Source organism: Bombus fervidus, chromosome 8 (assembly GCF_041682495.2).
Source record: "Bombus fervidus isolate BK054 chromosome 8, iyBomFerv1, whole genome shotgun sequence".
NCBI classification, from domain to species: Eukaryota; Metazoa; Arthropoda; class Insecta; order Hymenoptera; family Apidae; genus Bombus; species Bombus fervidus.
In genome coordinates this window covers 8055273-8073593 of record NC_091524.1, presented here as the reverse complement: position 1 = coordinate 8073593, position 18321 = coordinate 8055273, and the positions used below count along the sequence as shown (strand labels likewise).

The window sequence follows — 18321 nt, the reverse complement described above, 5'->3', positions numbered from 1 at the left end:
ACGAATTATTGTTTCGTACATACGATGAAAAAGAGCAATATATTGAATCAAATAACGATACGAGGATGTTAGTTGAAAATATTTAACAGTCGATTAAAGATACTGTTTGCTGGGGTCTTTTCACGCGTGATCGACGAAGAAAGAAGGAGGAGGAGGAGGAGGAGGAGATAGGCAGGTATTCGACCGAGGAACAACGAATTGGATGGAAAAAGAAAGGAACATAAAACGCGATGTTCACTGATGATTACCTTATCTGCCGCTCGTTTATCGAACCGTCGTTTGCCTATCAGTCACCTAAATTTGAACGTATCTTTACATATGTATTTGCGAAAGAGTTTATCTTCTACTTGGTGAACCGTATGCCGACACGTGATTAATCACGAGAACTTGATGGGATATATTCAGTCGTATAATCGTAATCAATGAAAACATTATAGAACATTTGTAAAAATAGTTAAAATTAGACATGGTAAAAACAAATAATTATAATTGAAGGATAGTTTCAGTTAAACAGATGAATCAGAAAACGATGATTATACCTTTTAGATAATTAAATGAAATAGGAATAAGTATTTGAAGAATAGTTGTAGTTAACTAGGAGATTAATAATATTTGTTATCCAGACAATTGGATGACATAGGAACAAATATTCGGAAAAAAAGTAGTCACAAGTAACGGTAATAATAAGAAAACAACAAAACGAAATTAGTAACAAAATATGCGGTTCCGTAAGAACAGCTAAACGATAAATAGCTAAAACTAAAGATGATTAAATGGAAGTTAAGAATGTAAGAACGAGCGACAGACGAGGAAGAACGTGGTACGATGCAGAACCGGAAGTGTATAACGGGAACGGGTGTGTATTTCCTTGTTTTATTTCTCTGAACATTAGGACAAAATTGTAATCAATCGCTTATCCGTTTACCGTAAATCCAATAATGTCTGTAATAATGAATTAGCGTTATATTAAATGTACCGATGAGAGATTTTTTTTTCTTTTAATAATTCACACATTTTTCTCTATTCGACGTTCTCACTCCATTCTCTCATACTCACACTCGCTCTATCGTATACTCTCACGCATTCTCACGCTGATTTTCGTTCTTTCTTCCCTTTCCAGTTGGCGATTCCACCAACATGGGCGAGATCGATCGACGTTTCGTCCACAAATGGATCAAGGTTCGAGCTAATCGTTAGATCTACCAAAAGCCGGGCTTCGTAGAAACGCTCTTTCCCTTCGAAACGTTGATTCGATGCTTTCAGACACGCGACACCGGATAGAATACAGAAATCGGAAGCAGAAAACTTGATCTACAATCCTGCCGCGTCGAATCCATCGTCTATCGATCATCGATCGTTGCGTGACTTAACGATTTCCATTTTAAAAAGCTTCGTGACGCTAATAGAGTACACTTTGTTAATAGAACTAAGAGATTACTCTTAATAAGAAAGAGATTAGATTACTCTTAATATAATTAGATTATCGTGTAATGCTTTTTTATCGATAATAATCTATTGGAAGCTAAACTCGATATCGAAGCGGATTGTAAATCAGTCGTAATCAAAGAGGGAAAATCCTAGTCTAGATATTTCGAACGTTTTCAAGTGCTTCAAATAGAATTATTGAATTTACGCGGCGATAGACTACAATAGAAAGCTACATATTACAATTTAGGCGAAGAGAAATGGAGAATACCGATAAGATCGATGATCGAAACATGAATATCTCGATCTGTACGCGAAAGAATCGAGAATTATAGAATTTTCGAAACTTCTTTCCCAGCGCAAAAATTCGCTACTTTCCACATTCTATGGAATTTATTTCTTTGAAGTTTTTATTTAGAAAATAGCGTATTTCACGGGAAATTAATTTTCTCTGTCCGGTGTCCGTGAATTTTCTTCCGTTTCGTTCTGTTTTCTCTCTCACTTTCTTACTCTTTTCTCTCTTCATCGCAACGCTCAAGAAGTAAAAACACGAATGTCGCGCGGAATTCGCCATCGCAGATTGCACGTGAATAATTCCTCTAAAATGCGCGTGACGGTAATCATAGTAACAATAACAATGACAATATAATAATGATGACAGTAATAATAATGACAATAATATCAATAAGAATAGTAGCGAACGTTTACAATCTATTACATATCATAATCTTTTTTTTTTTTGTTCACATTTTTCGTGAATTTTTTTTTATATAATTTTTTCGTTTTAGTCGGAGGGGACGTCGCTCAAGATTTTATTCGAGGCACAGTTGGATCGCACGTCCGCTAATAGAATTCGTATCTCTCTGCATTTTTTTTGTTTTTTTCACTAGATTTTCTTCGACGCATCGTCCGCCAATCGCGAAATCGAATGGAGGACTTCATCGAACTCGTTTTGTATTCTCTCTCCCGTGTATGTGTGTATCCGTGTGTGTGTTTCCTCTTTTTACCATTTTCCATCATTCTTTTTTTGTTAATTTTCATCTTGCCTTCTATGTATGTTCTTTGCATTTTTGTTCGCTCCTTTTTTCACTTTTTTTTTACTTGCTTTTCACGTATCGCGTACATGTTTTTTTTTTGTCTTATTACATTTTTGTCTTCTGGTTCCTTTAAGCTCGAAATGGTTTGTTCTTCGTTTTACTATTTTAGTTTCTTTTTGAACAACGTTCAAACGTTCGACCGTTCGACGCGCACGCTCGATGATAAAAAGCAAAGATTAAAAAATCGCACTGTCACGTGTACGATTAATCTATGTTTTATTTTTTCTTTGGCGAGTGTGCATCGATCGACTAATCGTTCCTTTGTAATATGTTTCCTCTTTTTTTCCTCTCGATGTTGAAGCGTAGAAGATATGTAAGTGTATCGACGCTGTTTTGAAACGAGATCGACTCGACAATTCGAAACTTGTTATTTATCTCATTATTAGCACTATTAATTAGATTTCTCTTTTCTAATTATTCGAGATAACGTACGCGTCGAAATCGGTCGAATTCTGGCTGTGAGATATATCGTCGATCCGAATTAGTCGGATCCGGAAATGTCGTGCAAAATCAACCGAGCTGTACCTCAATTGGATTATTATGAATCACGCGCACGCATGCACAAATAGACGCACGTACACGCTAAAAAGTTACGATAATTAATAATTCTATATTGCGTAGGTTAGGGTCGCAAAAAGTTATGGAACGATAAAAAACCCTTCGAAACGCGGACCTTCGAAGTAGCGTAGAGACGAAAGTAGAGGTCAAAATAGCCGAAGACCGCGTCTTTACGTTGCTTTCTTCTCGCAGCCGTCGTCTTTTAGTTTGTTTCGTCGATTGTTAGGAACCACGGTTCCGTTCTTACTTTCTTTTTATCTTTTTTTTTTTTTTTCGTAAAATAATCTATCGAAGACACGATCACCAATCAGTGACCTTCTGGTTTTTTCACGTTAAAAATTTATACGTATTGGGAATGAACGATTAAAAATATAGCTCGAAAAATTTTCTAGACAGTATAATTAAATTGGACTTAGTAGGTATCGTGTGGGAACGATAGGTAAGGTACAGTGGAAAAGGAAACTGCTATGAAGAAAGTATCGATAGTTTGTTCGAATCCGATTAGCTAAAAGGCACTGATACTTGCAGTATTAATGTCTCCCCTAACTTCGACGAAATTAGCAAGGAAATGTTGATACTTGGTAGCAATGCTTCCCGTGGCGTTCTTTGTTCTTTTTCTGAGGAGAATCAGCACTTCTGCTATAGCTAATGTTTCCGAATGCCACTATCCCTTTACCGATATCGTATCTTTTATTCGTAACAAACTTAACGGATGGAAACTATTCACCTCGCTAGAAGACTATTTTAAGTTGTTATCATTAAATCGTGTTAATGAAGCAAATAATGTTATCATTATCAGAAAATAGTGTTATTTACAGAAAGAGGAATGAACATAGGAGAAGTGTATGAAGACGATCGGTAAAAATAATAAAAATGATAGAGAAGCTTAACTGACGAAGACAATAAAAATTGCTCTTTATTATACTTCTCTTAGTTGCGAAAAATGTTTTTCTAAATATAATCTAACTTTCTTGATCACAGACATTGGAAAAAAAAAGATTAACAAATAGTAAAGAATAAAGGAATAAAAATAATTAATACTGAAAAAAGAAAAAGGAAAGAAATATACAGAGGTGATATCGAACTATATTTTCAATCGTATCCCACAAGATTTCGTGTACACGGCTTCAGATCACGCGCGATGCCACGTGTCGAGCATCCCGGAAGAACGATTGGGAGGAACTTGATTAGTATTTTTAATATTTTTTTTCTGTTTGCTACGAGTTTCACGGATTATGGCTCTTGTTTCAGTCCGCATTCCTAAAAACTTTCGGCTGACTCTTGAGTTTTCACCTGTGTGTACTTTTCTAAAACGCGGCACCGAAAAATCACTGTAATAAAATCGTGCATACGCAACAATCGGCCGGTGTGTGTGCGCGCGTGAGCTTACAGCGAGCCGAGTCGCTGTGTCGCGGTTTCTCACGTAGAAGACGATTTTTCATCCTTAAACAAGACTTAATAGTTTAATTACACTCTACGGCGATTAACCGCTAAACTGTCGATTGAATTCGGTAATTCGGTTGTCACGGCTCTACGCCGTACTTTAAATTTGTTTTATCTTTCCATTCTTTTTATAACGCGCCCCACGGTCGATTCTTCCTCTGGCTCACGCGAAAAGGCGTGCGACTGGCCATTGTAATTTAATGTAATTTAGCTTGAATTTTCGAACTTTCAAATATTGAAACTTTCAAAATTTTCGAGCTTTCAAATATTGAAATTTCGGAATTTTTAAATTTTTAAGTATTGAAATCTTTGAATCTTCGAATTTTTAATAAATCAAAATTTTTTTTATCCTTCATAGATCTCTAGATCTTCTAACCTTTTAATATAATAATTTTTTGGTTTCCGAATCTTCGAATCTTCCGATCCTCAAATTATCGAATCGTAGATCTACATTCGTATTGTTCCAAAGATCTGAACATATTTCTTTTCTTTTTTCTATACAGGATTACCAGTCGAAAGCAACACTTTTTCGAGCGTACCACGATTATTCCCTCTCGCTTATCCCCCTTTCTTCAACGATAACGACCACGACAACGCTAAACGAAGACGAGAGCGAAGCAAGAGAGGCAGGATTCGAATTCCATCTTCTAATTCCTTCCGATCACTTGGATTTCCTATTCGCAACGTAACAATAGGAAACGAGTTAACTCGTTCGAATCAGCGCGAACGATAAACGCGCATACAATACAATACAATACAATACAATACAATAACGAGTTTAGTCAATCGAAGCAAAGAAGATCTTGAAGATCGTACAGAGAGGAAAGTAAAAGTGTGCTTACTTGGATGATCGTTAGGTTTATCGTATCATGCATGATCAGAAAAATCGAACGGATATTAAATCGAAAGTATATCATCAGACGAATAGTCTTGTTCTACCTAATTCGTTTAAAATCTCTTGGAACGATCGAATATATTGAAGAAAAATGCGTACGACGAAAATGCCTCGTTAATCGATCTTCTTCTCCCTTCCTTTCCAATTTCCTTTACTTGCAGACATTTCACGATCTTTCATCCTGTATTCTATTTTAAATTCCCAAAATCATCTCTCCAAAACGAAATCATTTCTTCAACTTCCCCACACAAATCATCTTTGTAACATTATGAAAACCACTAACGATGCAAATTCTCCAAATCATCTTTTCAAATTCAAATCGTTTCACCCGAAATTCAAATTTCGTTTCATTTCAAATTCCCCAAATGATGTTTCTCTCGTTATAAAAATCACGAACGATACCGATAAATAATATCCAAACGACCATGCGCGTACCGCTACTTAAAGTAAAGCAGATCTTGCTGAAAGTAGCTTCTTCGAGGCGAATGTCACGAATGAATGGTCGATCGCGCGAATTCTAATCGATCTTCTACCTCGTGATGTTTTGTGATCCGAAAAAACCGCTACACGAGTCCCTCGAACGATTCTCACACGAATAATCGGTATTTTTACTTGTCTTCTTCGATGAATTCGTCTTTTCTTCTTCGTCTTCGTGATAGATTATTCAGGCTGCAATGAAGCGAAGGGCGAGAAAACGACGAGAAGTTTAGGGTTTCTGACTAAATCGACTATAAAGTGCAACGTGTCGAATCGAATTGCTTGATAAGAAGTGAATGATCGAAGATGAACTCGGAGAAGTTTGCGCGTGTTGCAGCGTAACTAGAATTTCGTGGATATCGAAAAGAAAGAATTTTGAAGATATACGACGTTTACGAAGAATTTTTTTGCGAGAAATAAGAAGGCTCGCTACGGGCGCTAATTAACTGCTTCCTTTAACGAAGAGGTAAAACTATTGAGTACCAAACACCGAACATTTCAAAGGGTCCTACCAACGAAAAAGGATAAAGAAAGCAGAGAAAAAAGAAGAAATCAACTATTAATCGACGACTAATTTCCATGTTATGTGGAGCTACTAAAGAAAATTGAGAATTGCCTACAAACACGATAACAATTAGAAGTTTCGGTAGACGTTGCACGGAATGTGAGAGAACTTCATAGAACAATTAACGCTATTACACACTAAACTGTATTTTACGTTTAACCTACAAGAGAGTATCATACTAACGAGACACCGGTGAAAATGGTTGCTGAACTGGTTCGAATTATATTTCTTTTATTAGAAACAACGACTTTCAGCAAAATCCGATGCGGGCAAGCGAGACACGTCCCTCCGCGTTAATAATCATTCTTTCTTCTATTTCCTTTATCTTTTATTCGTTAATATTTTTCCCGAATTCGGTTGTTCATTTTTTATCCTTTCCTCTTTTTTCTTCCTTTCTATTTATTATTTAATAAGAAACAACTTCGTAAATAACGCGCGCGAGCGAGCGTGTGCCATTTCCGAGACTTTAGCTAACATTCTTCAACTTCCCTTGAAATCATCGATCGACAACTTTATCGATGTATAATTGGTATATCGTGTTTCATTTTTATTCTTATTTTCTTTGTCTTTAATCTTCCGTTAGCTCTCTCGATCATTTTAACGATTCGTAAACTCGTATTTATAAATGTGTATATTAATAAAGATCGTCACGTTTTATTATTCTTATTTCTTCTTTCTTTCACATTTTGTCGTTTGTCTTCTTTTCTCAAGTGTTACGCGCTTCCAACATACTTTGTTACGCTTTCTTTTCCATTTGGTCTTCCTCCTTTGGAAATCTTACTCTTGTCCGTGATTATCTATTCTCTCTGGAAATCCATTCGTACGTCAATTAATAATACCTTTTACCGTAGGAAACAAAATCGGACCGTACAAATTATTTTTCTTTCTTCGTACACGCGCTTCCTCTCTCTCTTCTTCTTCGATTCTATTTACTTTCCTTTTAGTTCATTCATTTTGACTTTTCTTCAACAGTTTTCCCGTGCTCCCGGTTCTATCCCTAATATACTGCTTTCGCTCGGCAATAATTAATAATAATTATAGTAATAGTAGTAGTCGTAACGTGTAATGATAATCGTGTAATAACAATGATAATAAATCAATAATCGTATTTTTTGTTCTTTTTTTTTATACAACAATCACACGTAGAAGCGACGAATTAGAGTAGTAGAAATAACTATTCCTTAAGTTTTAATTTTCTTTATGTTTATATTTATATTTATAATATAGTATCTGCAATATATTAAATCGTTTGTTTTTCTCTTTCAACTTCACTCGTCTTTCCACCGTTTCCTCCACCGCCACGCATTCTTCGCTTCACGTTCTGCTATCTGCTATCAATATACATACGCGGTAAATCGCGGAGTGCGCACGCGCGCAGGCTTGGGCGCGCTTTTTCGAGAGTGTTCGATCGTGGAAACCGATCCAACGCTTGATCGAGTTCAATTTAATAGAAAATCAATCTCAAGCAATATCGATCGATCGTTTCATTCGAATAATATGATAAAAAACGAAACAAATTAATATCTTGGATGAAATAAAATTACATGATATATTCGCCTTTGAAATTCGTTAGAATCGGCACAGTCGATCACGAAATCAATGTTGAACGAGTATTATAAATATTACATAAATAAATATTCTTATAAAAGAATTAATTCATTGCGAAAGAATTAATTAAGATCAACAAAGTTAAAGGAAGTAGAACGAAGCTTCTACGAAGAGTCGCAAATCAATGAACAATCTTTTAAAATAATCGATGACGCCATTTTTCGAACGCGAGAGAAACGCGCGTATCACGAATTTTCGCGCGTCTGCACGCGTGCGCGTACATACACGTATCATAATATATATATTATATAACAAGATGGCAAAATTTTCCTCCGATTATTTAGTTTCTCGCGGATGGAGAACCTTCTTCTATCTTTTCCTTCACCATTCCCCCTCTTCCCCCTCCCCCTCTTCGCCGAAAAACATGTATTCATATTTCTTTCCTAGGTAATCTTGTTCATTTATATTTATATATATAATATATATAATCGATTTATACTCTCGTAAAGTCGTATTTAATAATTAATTAATTAATCAATTAATTAATAGAGGATGTACGAACGGTGTAAGAAAGATTTATCGTGTGTTACATTTTTTTTTTTTTGCTTTTTCTCTACTCTCTTTATTTTTCCTTCTCTCGTCAACTGCTCCTTTGTTCCTCTTCCTGTCTCGTTTTTCTCATTTCCTTCTTCTCTGAACGAAGGTGTTTATAAATCCGACGAAAAAAGTGTCCGATCGCAGATCACCTAAGTTCCCCGTGTTTCTAAACAATGTCCGTTGAGATATTATATCTACTTTACTCTCGCCGCTGCGCCGCGACTTCCGTTTCTTTATCCTGCTCTTACTTTGTCCCTTTCGTTCGTTCATCTTCTTTCTCGTCGACGAACGCCAGGAAGTGGATCGATCCTTTCGTGCACGGCCAATGCGCACCGAGCTACACACGAACGAAACCACTTTCGTTAATAGAACTCGGTAAAATTTCTATCGATCATTCCTTTCTTTACCATTTTCTTCTTTGACCCTGTATATTTTGTGGTTTGCAAGGGTTTCCCTTATTTTTCTTCATTTCTCATTCTATTTCTTGCTTGTCTCGTGGTTCTGTGTTCGACGGCAGCTCGGCAATGAGCACTCGGCGTTTCGAGATCGATTTGGTAAAATGAAACGTAACGCGGAAACTGGCGGGGCGCGCGTCGCGGCGCCGAACTTACGCGTCGCACCAGCCGCGAAACTGCCTTACGACGATGAGGTAACAACGTTTAAACATCGCTCTTCTCTCCCTCTCGGACAAGTGCGGATTAAGGGGGGAGCTAGGGGGGCTATAGCCCTGGGTCTCACCTTTTTACGGGCTTCGCTTTCAAGAAAAATACGTTTTATTTTACGACTATAACGACAAATTAGCTTGTTTATCTTAAGGAAAATGAAAATGAAAAAAAAAAAGAAATAAAAGAAAGAAAGAAAAGAAAAAAGAAAATAGCTATCTTTCGAAAACGCATACTAAAATATGTTTAACATAACTTATTACAAAATAAATTTTCTTTTGCATTGACGTTAATTTATTTCACTTTAACCCCCCTCCCCCATTTTCTTTTTATAACTCTCGAACTATCGCGCGTAATCTCTATATTGCGTATGGTTATACGCGTGTATACGCGAGCGTATGCACCGATCCAGATAATCATCTCTAGCGAGTAGCTTTCCTTGTTCGCCACTTTCGTCGAAAGCATATCATTCAATTCGAGCCCACTCGCTTCGAGCATACTCTCGACGCTTGGTAAGCGTACATACGGTATCGTTTATAATTACACGTTATCGTTTATTAATTATACTAACAGTTTGTAACTTTTATTAATCTCTTCTGCTTTTCATCCCTCCACTAATTACACACAAGATTTATGATTCTTGGAAACAATTCGTTAAATAACTCTAACTTCCATATATATGTATATATATTACTCCTCGCGAATTAAATAGAACGAGCGAATGCGCGTTTTCGTACATTCGGTTAGAAATTATCAACGATACAGCAGGTACACTTTAGAAAATGTTTTAACGAACGCGTGTCTGTGTTTCCTTGTTTATCGTGCGGTTTTACAAGAGAGAGCACGCGCGCGCGCGGATCTACTCATGGATTTCTCTTTTGGTTTCCCTTTTCTTTTTTCCCGGTGTGTCGTCGTAGCGAGAGACGAGAACGAAAATTAGAAGAAAAAAGTTACAATGGAAGATTGTTCTGTACAGCGACTATCGTAAGAACTAAATACGCGTTGGATGCCGACGTGCCGGCGCCATCTCCTTCGTCGATCGCGGTATCTTCTCTCGCCGTGTGTGCCATTTCAACGATTCTATTCGGTTTTCCGTGCAATCACCGATATATACTTCCGGTCTTCCATTCCCTGGTTAAACGCGTCCTTTCCGTTCGACGTTCACCGATGACCTTTCACGATGCTCGGCATCGATGCCAATGGAACACCGTTTCGCCCCATTTTCCACCTTTGCTAGATTTTCTTCTTTCTTAGATCTCGATTCTCTTGTCTTTCTGATCATCAAGATTGCGTGACGGCTTGTTCTGTCCCTTCTTTCTTCCTGTTAATTTCTTATCTAAGGTATCTTTTATGGGTATTTTTATATGTGCTTTTTCTTGTTTAGGAAGATCTTTGGATTTGATCCTTTTTAATTTAGGAAATTGTTAAGATGGTTCCTCTCAAATATTAGACGAATATAGATGGAATAAAATTGTTCCTTGGTACTATACGATTTCCTTTTGGAAATTGAGACGGTTGTTTAGTTTTACAGATCTTATAGAATTATCTGTTTTCAGTCATGGTTCTTGTTTTTAAATTTTTTGCTAGTCTTTTATTCAAATCTCTCATGCCTATTGACGTCTCTAGAGACGTATTTCTATCATGTTCTTTTTTTTGTTTTGTTCTTTCAAGCATCTGACAAATAATCTTATACTACCGACGACACTTAAGAAGCCTTCAAATATCTCAAACAGTACCCTACACTGATGAAACATCTTCATCGTACCAAAGACAGAACAGTGCTCTTCGTAACACGCAGCTCTCTTCTTCAGCTATAAAACTTGTCTCTTCTTTCTTCATCCTCTTCTTTTTCGAATCACCACGAATCCACGGAAATCGTTCCCTATCGAGGCCGATGCACAGGTCACGGTGCTTCGTGGTAAGTACGCTGAGCAGGTACTGAAGCGAGCCTCAACATATGTCTATCTTGACACTTTCTCGCTTTTCTCGTTCCCTTCCATTTTGTCGCGCTTAATACTAACTATACGCGTGTTCACGTGTCTACGTGTATGTATGTGTTCTATATGTGTGTATATTGTAGATCGATAAATAAATAAATAGATAAACGATCTTGTTACATATTTATCCATTTATCGGTATCGAGAGAAGTGTGTTTGGATTGAAGTGTGGAGTGTGCTCCAATCGCGTGTTCTTGCACGGTTGGTTCGTTCCACGCGTCGAGGCGATGAGCGTCCACCGACACATCGGCCCTTCTTCTACTTCCCCCCTTTATTCTTTTTTCCTCCGCCACCTTGATTTACTTATGACTGTAGGAGAATGGCGATGGCCCTGTGAGCATGCTTCGATGGAAATGCACGTTCTGCCATTTGTTGTCCCTCTTGTGCCACACGCGGCTCTCCTCGCTCTGGTGGGTATGCGCTACGCCTTGTCTGCAAAATACGCAATCACGTGTTCATAGAATTTCACGAATTTTTCTAATCGTACGCGTATGACGTTTACAACGTGTTTTGTTAATGGTGAAGTTACTCAAGGGGTCTTCAACTTGAATAATCTTAAGTTAACTATCAACGAATGAAGTAAGAAAGAAATTCGGTATAGCAGAAGATATATGACAAAATATATAATCCACGGAGTAAAACATGTTTTACACAAAACCGTTTACATCTTCAAGAATATCTATATATGGAATAGATCTATAGAGTTTCTATGAGAAATTAAGAATTGATCATTTTAATAATTTTGGTTATTCTAGCGTTTTTGATCGCACGTGAATTTTTAAAAATAAATTCAACGTGCAGAAAGATGGTATGTTTGATGACAACTAAAACTCACTTGTCCATGTACTGTGTCAGTCTGACGTACGCGATGCACGCGGCGTCCTCGCCCAGCAGGTGCACGTGGGGGTTCAGGATCGTCGTGTTCACGGCTTTGCAATGCTTCGCCAGAACTGCTATGTTCAAAAAGCAAAACGATCATTATTCGTGGATATGCACGTTCGTTTATATACCACTGAAGCTGTCATTGATAATTTCAACGATAAAAAAGGATAAAAAAGTAAATCAAGCAAAAGAAGTGTCTTATTAATTTCCATTCGTATCTGCGAGCATTTTATCATTCATAATTGGCAACACATAAGATTTTTAAAAAATCATAGGAAGAGACGTACATTTTGAAATTATTCTAGCATTGAACGAACAATATGAATATTGTAAAGAACGATATTAAAACACTTCTATAACTAATATTTTGGTAAAAACGCTATCGACTAAAAGAAATTTTGTGCGTTCAGTGTTCATGCTAAACATAAAGATTCATAAAATTAATGGAAAGTGCAATAAGAAGCTGTATCGACGTGAAATTCGACGACCAATGCACCGATCGATCGGAGATTTTAACGCCTGAATAAGTAACGCGATTACACCGCGATTACGCTACATTCGTACGGAGGTAAGAAAGCAAAGACATGACACGACATACAGCAACGAAGTGGAACAAATCAAACGCAGGTACAACGTAGACACAACGGTGCGGTGCTTTGTCAGCGCGGTACGATTAACAGTGATGCAAATGAGTCATAATTACCATTATCAAAGTAAAATTTGTGGAAATCCATTCCCTCGACTAAATTACCTAAAGCCTCTGGCTCGAACGCAGTCAGATGTGGATCACAGATTTTCCTGGAAGCGTAGGAAATATTAGAATCCGAATATTCTTCATTCTAACTTCATCGGGACGCAGTGAAAGCAGAATATTGATCAATCGATAATTATTAATAAAATAGTATCAATTATATTAAAATACAATTTCTATAATTAAATTAATTAGAAAAATTTATATGATGTCACCTTTTATATGAAAACGCAGTTTTCATTACTCTTTTATTACTCTGACAAATTTGTTCTCTAAAATTTTGTTAATATAATGGTTCGTTTCATTTTTAAACTTTGTATCATAAAGAATCTCTTTAGTGTCATTTTAACGTCATAATGAAATTTCTTTTCTGACATTTTCACACTTTGATAAATTTTTTTCATCACAATTTGATACCGTAATCAATTTTTCCAACGATTTCTCTTGCTAATTTCATATTTCCCCGAAATTTATCCATCATCGTGTCACTTACGTGTACGCCTCGAAATCTCCGATATTGATGCTCTCGATCAGCTGCTCGGTCATCTTGATGATCTCCTGACGGCGTGCTGGAATCGTCAACAGATTATCGATCTGTAGGGACGGCGCGATCGGCGCGCCCGATCGATCTCAACGAAAAACAAAATAAAATAAAACGATCAGGGCTCATACCGACACATCGTACGGCACAACAGTCACATGCACGAATCTTTATCAACTTCTACGTCCTACGCCAAAGACTTTCTTATCACGTACTTTCTTAATACGTAATATATAGGTATATATAATATACAACGATGTATCACCCATTGGAGTCGTCTCAAAAATCAAAACGTCACATTACCTTCACATATTCACATCCAACAATCTCTATCTCAACGATTCTTTTCAACTAATCAAAAATATTCTATCGTGATTCTATCAGACTCCAATGACAACGATCCTCAAATGATTTTATAAAGATAAATTCCTTCGAGACATTATATTATATCTCCAAAATATCTTCTATAGAATATCGCTTAATACTATTACTCACAATAAAAGTATAATTCAGATCAATTAGTAAAGAAGTTTAGATAAGTGAAGATCATTTGAGACGATCATTTGAGAATCGAATTTTTATTCTCCAAAGTGAGCTCCCTTTTTCCATTTGATAAGCACCGATTTCCAAAAGGGTTATCCCTTCATTGTGACCAAAGGACGAATACTTATCGAAAAAAAAAAAAACAAAAAGACGAAGGAGAATAAGAAGGAAAAAACGATGCAAACCGGTGCAATCTAGTCAAATGGAGGCGATCGAGCGCGTCTCGTCGTTGCACGCGTCGTTTGAGTCAACTCGTTCTCCTAGATTCCATGGTCGCGTCGTTAGGGTCGTTCGATATATTCGACGCGGCAACGACGAGAATTTCGAGGACCTGCGAAAATTCGTCGCACCGGCGACGAGAAAGAAAAAAATATCGATTGTTCGACGAGCTCGTCGAGGAAAAAAATGATACTGCCGTTGTTCTCTCGTTGTTCATAACCGCTAGAAGCTTCTTGGTTCCTTGAAGAGTAACTCCTCGATAACTGTTCCTTTTTTTCTTTTCATCATCCACAATCAATCGTTCGAATATAATTATCACGTGGTAATAATCTTCGCTTCCCTTTCGCCCACGATATGGAAGATTTAAATGATCGAATGAAGAGCGCGAAGAATTTCCGCGCGAGTTTCAAATTTTATGAAAAAGATATATTCAACTTGAATTCCTAGTGGCGTTGCAAAAAATTCATAAATAAAAGCATCAATATGGTTAGTTGTACAATTAATCGATCATGATGTCTTTGATCATTCTTCTAATTCATAATTTCGTATAATACGATGAAAAAAAGCAAAAGAATTTTATTTAGCCCGGCGACCACCACCGTGAGCGTAACCACAGTGCCGTAACTACTCTACTGCGCATCAGAGCAAGCGAGACAACAGATATGTATAATACACGTTACGAAAAATTCGTGAAGTATGAAAAAAGAAAAAAAAAAAAAACGTATAGTACTCAATGGCTTTCCGAAAAGGAAAGCGTTTCTCTCCTCTCGTATAGACGATATCGCTGATCTGTTCGATGATGGAGAGAATGAAATAGAGATATAGATAATAGATATAATCGATATATGTAGAATATAGATATAGAAAGAGAGAGAGAGAGATAGAGAGAGAGAGAGAGAGAGATTTGAGAGATGTGAGTGAGATAGGTTCTTCCGTTACCTGAACACTGGGAGTTCGTCGAGAGCTGGCTGCAGGTCTTGATAGGACACACGATTCTTATTTCTACAAGCAATATATATATAATATATACATACACATATTTATATATAGATACCCTTCTTTTTTCTTAAACTTGTGTGCTTTTCTTATTTGCTTTCTTTTTTTCTTTACTTTTAGCAATTATACGGCTCGTTTATCGCAGCAAAATTCTTCCTGCGTGTTTCAAGCGTGATTTCGCGGAAGATTAAGGTCCGCGGGGCGATTACTTCCGGTTTTGTCGATCATATTATCCGTTTAGGGTATCTCTCGTTCTTTTTTCTCAGTTTTTTTCCCTTTTCTTTTTTCAGAAAAAGAATAATTGCAAAGAATTGTTGATTCGAACACTACTGATATTTTTCCTGCTTTTGTTTCTTACTTTTTTATGATTTCATATTTTTTAAATGATTTCCCTTTTAAGAATGATGTTGTGAGAAAAAGAAAAACGTCGCGGAGCTTAATCCCCGCGCAAGAGGATTAACCGTCTCCTCAGGTCCCATCTCGTCCTTGAAAGCATTTGCTCTTCTTGCTGCAACTTCTTCCCTCTTGTCATTCATTGCAACGTGCCTTTGAGATTCTTCGTTCTCGCTGGTATTTCGAGATTATCGTTTTCGCGACAGATTTTCAATTTTGCTTTTGGTAAGCTTCTTTTCCTGACACTGTGTTACGTTAAGACGACGTGACGCAACGCGTTGATTTTGAAGGAATTCTCGAACGCATTTGAGACACGCGATCTTCGTTACGCTCGAGCAAGCGCGATCAGCTTGGCTGAGGAATCGGTGCGCTCGATTCTAGTGATCGAAACGATGATATCGCAAACGGTCGTTGTAAGCCATTGTTAGTATCTCACGATGCACTGTAGGTGATTCATCGATTTAATTATTAATCGATATTATTTAAATGATTAACTTTGAAAGAAAATTTTACAGAATGTTGTAGAATATTTAATATAAGACATCTTTTTTCTATAATTTTCTATAATATCATTATAGAAAGCGACGTATTGTACTATTAGAGTAGTAATACAATAGTATTATAAAATGCAATATTATTTCATAATATTATTATAGGATATTATGAAATAAAATTGCCGTAGAACAAGGATATTAAGTTTTTCCACTGAAATACAAATTTTGGAAAATATTCATGTACTTCAAAATTTGTGAAAAAGTTACTTCATAATAATTAACGCGTATTAAACGTAGAACATATAATAAGGAATTAAAATTCGATTGAGAAAATATAACAAAAGAAAGTAAGAAATCGATTTGGAAGTAGTATTAGATCGTCAATGATCAGACATATGTTTCACACGACTTGTCCCTTTTTAAAATTCCAATTATTGTCAATGAATCACCTTATACGCGTACACGTAACGCACATGTGCAAGCAAGATATAATATACCAGGTTTCTTTCACCTTCGGAGCGTAAAAAGAAAGAAAAATAAAAAGAAATCGATACAAAATCAACGACACAATGGAAACGAAGATAGATACGCAGAACGAGATACGTAGCTTTTACAGCATCGTCGATACGACGATAAAAGCATATTTTCTCCATATGCATACTATATGTATGTTACGAGAAGCGTCCAATAAAAAAGTAGAAGCTTCGAACCATTTATAACTTGCACCTCCTACGCACGACATTTGTTTTTTATTTGTATCTTTTCAACAAAAAAGGAAAGTAATTTGTTAGGCGAGAGACTGCTGCCCATTAAAAAAACCATTCTTCTACCAGCAGACTAGCTTAAAGTAATGTAATTAACTACGAAGCCTGTCCGATAATTCGTTTCGTTTCTCATACAACACAACGTATCGGGTTTCACAAGTTTATTGGTACGTTCACAGTTTGCGCCTACACATGGATTACACGTGGATTTATAGCGTGGGCGACAGCCTAATTAATGTTTCTACGCGGGTAAAATATCATTTCTATGTCGATCTTTTGGTATATTTCATGATTTATTGCTTAACCCTTAATAATACTTTTTTCTTGTCAATAACATTTGATCGATGACGATCCTTTAATGCATTCGAATTTGATGAAGAATATTTTCTGCATAAATTATGATATTTAAATTAATAGAATTAAATTTACTGTGAAAGGGTACAAGATGCTTCATTTACGAATTAATTATTTTTTAAATTAATTTTTACTTATTTTTCAGTGGATTTGGATTTGACAAAAGACGCTTCCTAAATTGATCGATGATAATTACACCTAATATCAAAGTTTATAAAACTCTTCGTTATTAGCGAAAGTATTTTTCAGGCAAATTGAGCATCGAAAAGAAATGAAAATATTTCCTCGCGTGTTTAATATCATTTAGTTGTCAAAATTAAAAATCTACAAATCTGTAATGTGTCTACGATTTGTCTACAAGTAGGATACAGCAAATAATTACTGTGAACAATTCAAAGAATTATTTAATAAATAATGCTTAACTTTCTTTTAAATCATCTAATATCTATTTAATCTTCAGTATGAATTTTAGTACTAACAAAATATATTCGTCAAGCGTTTTAACATTTCTTTTATGAGGAAATGATATTTTACGAGCGCCTGCTTGCACATTAAATTCTACGACGATATATAATACAGGGCGAGTAATGAGGGACGCACAAAGACAATTTCGATTCGCGAGAATTCTGTTCGATTCGCATGCTCCGTTTCGTACAATGACGATCGTCAGAGCGTGTGTTTGTTCGATGTTAGAAAAGGGAGGAGGGAATATCTTAGAATATCGGAATTATTCATTTTTTACGAAGATTCTAGTAGTACGAAGGTCAAACGCTGCGAGACGTCCCTCCACGACGTTGCGTGCCTGTCGATGTGTTCCTTGTCCGATCAAAATCGATACTTACTACTTGCGGGATGCCGTCCAAAATAAAATTGTGACTACTCGCGACAGAAACCCCGTGACACGATGAAAATTGAAATTTTTATTTCAATTCTCATAAATAAGCTTTAGAATTATTGATAATTATATTATTATTGATTATAATATTATTAATAATTTGTCAATCATTGACAACAGTCTAAGGATTATTACGTATAATTCTATTAAAGATTTATGGAGGAAATTAAGGATAATTTTATCGTGTCACGGATCAATTCAACGAGGTCTACTAAGAAAAAGAAA

General features: G+C 36.3%; 1 protein-coding gene across 34 annotated transcripts in view; it reads right to left on the bottom strand.

The window, feature by feature from the left end:
- Positions 1–859: 859 nt before the first annotated feature.
- The window catches only part of Camkii (Calcium/calmodulin-dependent protein kinase II), a 157799-nt gene continuing 140337 nt past the window's right edge, over positions 860–18321 (bottom strand). For 18 of the 34 annotated variants that reach the window (XM_072009164.1, XM_072009162.1, XM_072009165.1 and 15 more), the window contains 5 exons: positions 15140–15202; positions 13391–13466; positions 12850–12944; positions 12100–12217; positions 860–11696 (listed from right to left, as the gene is read on the bottom strand). In XM_072009164.1, the coding sequence (XP_071865265.1) occupies positions 11564–11696; positions 12100–12217; positions 12850–12944; positions 13391–13466; positions 15140–15202 (485 nt within the window). In that variant the 3' untranslated portion in view covers positions 860–11563. The remainder of the gene's footprint in view (positions 11697–12099; positions 12218–12849; positions 12945–13390; positions 13467–15139; positions 15203–18321) is intronic. The other 16 variants (XM_072009167.1, XM_072009169.1, XM_072009185.1 and 13 more) reach the window with 3 other exon arrangements.